The sequence below is a fragment of the Egretta garzetta genome, unplaced genomic scaffold (genome assembly GCF_000687185.1).
Source record: "Egretta garzetta isolate BGI_Z169 unplaced genomic scaffold, ASM68718v1 scaffold888, whole genome shotgun sequence".
Taxonomy (NCBI): domain Eukaryota; kingdom Metazoa; phylum Chordata; class Aves; order Pelecaniformes; family Ardeidae; genus Egretta; species Egretta garzetta.
The window spans coordinates 97,984-103,497 of record NW_009260628.1 but is presented as its reverse complement, the minus strand read 5'-3'; the positions used below and the strand labels follow the sequence as shown (position 1 = coordinate 103,497).

The 5,514-nt window shown below is 63.5% G+C and overlaps 2 protein-coding genes across 2 annotated transcripts in view; one reads left to right on the top strand and one right to left on the bottom strand.

Moving 5' to 3' along the window:
- Nucleotides 1–2: 2 nt before the first annotated feature.
- ZDHHC16 (zinc finger DHHC-type palmitoyltransferase 16) lies at nt 3–4,037 on the top strand (the record flags this gene model as incomplete). The annotated part of the gene is made up of 10 exons (XM_009645522.2): nt 3–32; nt 260–454; nt 673–761; nt 950–976; nt 1,318–1,453; nt 1,681–1,728; nt 2,329–2,414; nt 2,711–2,834; nt 2,909–2,979; nt 3,716–4,037. Coding segments are annotated over 10 exons (921 nt in total), but the record flags the coding sequence as incomplete, so codon positions are not given.
- Nucleotides 4,038–4,267: 230 nt separating this feature from the next.
- The window catches only part of MMS19 (MMS19 homolog, cytosolic iron-sulfur assembly component), a 13,989-nt gene continuing 12,742 nt past the window's right edge, over nt 4,268–5,514 (bottom strand). Inside the window, 6 exon segments of the mRNA XM_035900936.1 lie at nt 4,268–4,644; nt 4,722–4,822; nt 4,949–5,008; nt 5,094–5,258; nt 5,350–5,453; nt 5,456–5,514. The exon segment at nt 5,456–5,514 is cut by the window's right edge and continues 116 nt beyond it. Of these exon segments, the coding sequence (XP_035756829.1) occupies nt 4,617–4,644; nt 4,722–4,822; nt 4,949–5,008; nt 5,094–5,258; nt 5,350–5,453; nt 5,456–5,514 (517 nt within the window). The 3' untranslated portion in view covers nt 4,268–4,616.

Sequence of the window (5,514 nt, the reverse complement as noted above, 5' to 3'; positions counted from 1 at the left end):
TGGTGGACCACGTCACCCGGTGGTTCGGCGTGGTGAGTACCCTCAGCGGGCAGGGGGGCACCTGGCTCTGGGGTCTGGGGTGAGTGTGCTGCTGGGGCAACTGAGTCTCAGGGTTGCCAGTGCCCTAGGCTAGAAGGGAGTGGGGACCTCAGCCTGTGGTTCAGATGGGTTTACTCTAGCCGCATCCTGCCTGTGCCTCTCCCCTGGCAGTGAGGGGCAGGCGCTGCCCGCTCCGATAACTCAGGCCCATTTCCCATAGGTGTTTGTGGCACTGGTGATTGGGCTGACGAGCTCCATTGTGGCCATCGTGTACATTTGCCTGCTGCCCCTCATCCTGCAGACCTACACGCCTGCCTGGATCTGCTGGCACCTCGCCTATGGACACTGGAACCTCATCATGATCGTCTTCCACTACTACATGGCCATCACCACCTCGCCCGGGCACCCACCGCAGGTGATACTTGACTGGCAGCACAGCCTCTCCCAGCTGGGCTCTGGGGGCCTGCTGTGGATGGTCTGGTGGCCTCGTTGCAGGAGGCCTCCGGATCGGGGCAGCTAGGCTGGGCAGTGTGGGGAGGGGAGGCAGGGGAATCACAGGGGAGAGGAGGAGCATGGGGAGCAGGGGATGGGTGAAGGGCTCAGGTGCACAAATCCCTTCTGACCTTCGCGCAGGCCAAGGACGATCTCACCGGCGTCTCCATCTGCAGGAAATGCATTGCCCCCAAGCCAGCTCGCACCCACCACTGCAGCATCTGCAACAGGTAGGGCTCCTCTCTCCCTCTGCCCACCGCAGCACTCAGGGCAGCCTCCAGGACCCCTCTCCTTGGCCCCTGCCATGCTGCAAGACCGGGGCCCCTTCCCCTCTGCTCTGCTGGCTTATTGCCTCATCTCTAGCCCAGCACGGTGCTTGCACTGGCACTGATGCTGGCACTGCTCTCCTCCCTCCCAGGTGCGTGCTGAAGATGGACCACCACTGCCGTATCCTTCTGCGGTACTAACCCACGGCACTCTCCCAGGGGAGCCGGCCCTGCTTCCCTCTTCTCTCCCTGCCCCACTCCTCCCGAGTCAGCCAGCAAGGGAAGGGTGCTGGGGGCTGGGCCCAGGAGGACGGCACTGGTCCCCAGGGTGGGTTTGGGCCCGTGACTTGTCATGGTTACACACCTTTAACACCAGAGGCAGCCTGGCTAAACAACTGTGTGGGACACTACAACCACCGCTACTTCTTTTCCTTCTGCCTGTTCATGACCATGGGTTGCATCTACTGCAGCATCAGCGGCTGGGGGATGTTCCGGGGAGCCCACGCTGCCATCGTGGGGACCCCTGGCTAAACAACTGTGTGGGACACTACAACCACCGCTACTTCTTTTCCTTCTGCCTGTTCATGACCATGGGTTGCATCTACTGCAGCATCAGCGGCTGGGAGATGTTCCGGGACGCCTACGCTGCCATCGAGGTGAGCAGGCAGGCCCCGGCCCTCGCCCTGCCCTGCACCGAGGCTGCCTGGGCTGCCCAGGCTGAGCTTGCAGAACAAGGCTGGGCCAGCCCTGGCCTTGTAGTGACTTTGCTTCCCCTCTGCCTCCTCCTTTGAGGCACCCAGCTGCCCTGGCCCTGCGGGGGGTGAGGGGGAAGTGCCCCCTCCTCTGAGACACCTAACTGGTGCCCTGTTTTCCATCCCCCTAGAGAATGAAACTGCTTGAGAAGGAGAGACTGCAGGTGGCTGCCAACCAGGTGGGACATCCCTGCCCCCCAGCTGCTCCAGGCAGTGTGGAGCGGAGCTGCCCTGCAAGGCTGGGTCCCACTCGGGGCCCTGCTCTCAAGGAGCACCCCACAGCCAGAACCAGCACCCATGCTCGTCTCGTGTGTTGGAGAGCTGGGGCTGGCCGGGCAGCTCTGCTAGGGGCACTGCCTCCAGCAGCTGGGGGTCTGCTTCCCTCTGCACCCAGCTTCCAGGGGCTTTAGCTGGTGGCAGCTGCTTGGCATGTGCTGCTCAGGCCCTGCTCTCCTGGGGAAGCCGCAGCAGCGTGCACACATCTTGTCCCAAGCATTGGCTGTGGTGTGGTGCGGTGTCCTGACCACGGCTGCTCCCTGCCCCCTTACCTCCAGCCCACTGCTTCTCACCCATGTGCCGGCCCTCGGGTGTGTCTGTCTGTCTGTCTGATGGCTGTCTCAGGCTGCCTCCCCATCACCCTGGCTGTTGTGTTGGTTCCAGCCATGGTCCTTTCTAGCTGTCCAAGCTCCGCATCGGTGTGGGGCGCAGCAGTTCCCCCTGTCTGGCGCCGAGCTGTAAAGCAGCCCGAGTAATCCCGTCCCCCTCTGGTCCTTTTTCAGACGTACTACCAGACCCCGCCACCCACCTTCTCCTTCCGCCAGCGAGCTTTCCACAAGAGCGTGGTCTACCTCTGGGTCCTGTGCAGGTAACGGGGCCCGGGGCTGGGAGCGAGGGTGCTGGTGGAAGCAGCGTGTGGCCCTGTGACCTTGCTCACCCTCTACCTTCCCCGGGGCTGGGCTGGCTTGCTCTAGCCCAGGCGTCCCTGCCCTGCCAGCTCTCTGGCCACAGAGGAGGAGAGATGTCCGCTCTGTCATGGGGATTAGATGAGCCCACCCACCTACGCAGCCGTGGGTGTGGGGAGGCAGCCTCAGCACACCCCCCCAGCTGCGGTACCAGGGGAGGAACAGCTGCGTGCAACCCGCTGTCCCTCGCTGTCCCCAGCTCGGTTGCCTTGGCCCTGGGTGCCCTCACGCTGTGGCACGCTGCCCTCATCACCCGTGGGGAAACCAGCATCGAGCGGCACATCAACAAGAAGGAGAGGCAGAGGCTGCAGAAGAAAGGGAAGGTGAGCGCAGCCCCCGGAGCGGGAGGGCCAGCCAGGGCAGAGCCAGATGTGATGTGCGTCTCCCTGGCCTGCAGGTCTTCAGGAACCCCTACAGCTACGGTGGCTGGGATAACTGGAAGGTGTTCCTGGGTGTGGACGCGCCAAGGTAAAGCCCCTGCCCAGGAAGGGGGTGGCTCAGTGGTGTGTGGGGGTGCTGGGACACTGGGCGTCTCCTTTGGGCAGCTGGGGCAGAGCAGGACAGTGAGCACCCCATGCTGTGTGCTGCGCTGGGCATCGAGCACAAGGTGGAGCACAAGTCCCACCAGGAGTGGCTGAGGGAACCGTGGTTGTTCAGCCTGGAGGAGGCTGAGGGGAGACCTTATTGTCCTCTACAACTGCCTGGCAGGAGGGTGTAGTGAGGTTGGGGTCGGTTTCTTCTCCGAAGTAACAGGCAATAGGACAAAGGGAAATGGCCTCAGGGTGTGCCAGGGGAGGTTTAGATTGGACATTAGGAAAAATGTCTTCACCAAAAGGGCTGTCAGGCTCTGTAACGGGCTGCCCAGGGAAGTGGTCGAGTCCCCATCCCTGGAGGTATTTAAAAGCCAGGTGGATGAGGTGCTTAGGGACATGGTTTAGTGGTGGGCAGGTATGGTTGGACTCAATGATCTTAGAGGTCTTTTCCAACCAAATGATTCTACGATCAGCTGCCTTGTGGCTCCTCAGCCCTACCTAAGAGGGTCTGGAACCCAAGGGGGTCCTGGCTGAGGAGCTCGGCCACCGTGGCAGCTCAGGGACGCAGGCTCGCACCCGTCACTGGTGCCACCAGCCCTGGCTCGGCTCTGCAGAGCCCAGAGGCACCAAGACTTCAGCGTTCTGCTGTGGCCTCACTCCTCTCCCCGCAGGCACTGGCTCACCCGTGTCCTGCTGCCCTCTCCTCACCGGCCCCACGGGACGGGCCTGAGCTGGGACCTGCCTCCCTGCGTGACCCAGCAGCGCACGCCGCTCCTGGCCATCTGAGACGTCCCTCCCCGCAGGCAGGGGAGCACACAGGGGCCCAGCTCTGCCACCACAGCTCCCTTTGGCCCAAGGCGGGTGCTGGCACATAGCGCTGACCGGAGCCAGAGCCACAGGAAACTGTTTGGACAGTGTCGGTACCTGGACGCCTGCTCTCGTGGCTCCTTGGGGGCTGCAGGCAGCCCCGGGGGGAGGGCGGCAGAGCTGCTGCTCCCCACTCCGTAAAACCAGCCAATAAATATATTTTTTTTTTTAAGGAAGCCTGGCTCTTTTCCCTGGTGGGAGGTGCAGAATTCTGAGGGCAGGGGAGGAGAGGGAGCCCCGTGATCCCCCAGTGTGGAAAGAGGAGTAAGGGCCTGTAACCAGTAGCACCTTTGCCTGCTGAAGGGATGGAAGGGTGCTGGAGTCCCAGGGTGGGCTGCAGGGAGGCCCCGGCAGCATTACCAAAACAGATATATTTATTCCTCGGGCGCGTGGGTTGCCACACAGCGTACGCGTGTGCGCAGGCCTGCCCTCTCCACCCACACGCGGTGAGTCTGTCCGTCACTGTCCCTGGCTGCAGCAGAGGCTGGGAAAGCCACGAGCAGCACAGCTCCTTCCCTCCGGCGGGCGCCAGGAAGAGGGTGGAGGTGCCGGGAAGGTGCTGCAGTGAGGGGGGCTGTCTGCCGGCCGCCAGGCTCCAGCCCCGGTGCTCGGGGCAGCAGACGCTGGGCTCGGAGGGTCCGGGGCAGCGGGTTAGGAGGGGCCTGGTCAGTTTGTCAGTCAGCACAGGGAGGGGACACAGGGCGCTCACCTGCCCGGGCTCCCCAGCAGGAACCTGTGGGGACAGAGATGGTGCCATCAGCCACCTCCCAACACACCAGCGCCCCGGCAGCTCCAGCCACACGCACTCACCATTCCCCCCGTGCTGCCACTGCCTCCTTCCGCACCAGCCTCTTCTTATCATCCAAAGGCTTGGCCAGCGCCCGGATAACTCGGGCCTTGTATGGGAGCAGCTGTAGGTGAGAAAGGGTGCTCAGTGAGAGCTCTGGGTGCCAGCTGCCCCCCAGGAGGAGGTTTGGGACACCCCTTTGCCCCTCTACCTGCAGGAGCGGGCAGCAGGCTGCTGCAGGAGCACTTACCACTGTTGTGGGCAGGCTGGTAAGCGCGTGGGCACAGCGCAGGGCGGCGATGCGGACAGCCTGGAACAGACAGACAGGGGTGAGGGCAGCGGAAGGGGCAGGGGCAGAGGAGAGGGGCGTGGGGGGAAGGAGGGGGCACACGCACCATGGTGGGGCTGGAGGTGAGGCCGAGGAACTTGGTGACCAGTGTGTCAACGTGCAGGCTCATGATCTGGGGCGCTTCGAGCAGCAGTGGCTGGAGGCAGCTGAGCGTGGAGAGCTGCACCACGCGGTCTGAGCAGGACAAAGCCTCAAGCAGGAGGGAAAGGAGCTGTGGTTGGGGAGGACACAGGAGATGTGAGCAGCTCCCAGCCGTGCGCTCTCCACTGCCACAATTCCCCCCCGCCAGGGCTGGCTCTCACCGTGGGCAGCTCCGTCACCAGCACAGGCTTGGGGAGGTGGTTGAGCACATGGGACAGGCCCTTCAGGTAGTTGGCCTTCACGTCTGCAGAGAGCAGAGATGGTTACAGGCAGCCAGGGGAAGGAGGGGACGCCGGCTCAGGTCCCCCGGGTAAGGGGTCACGGGG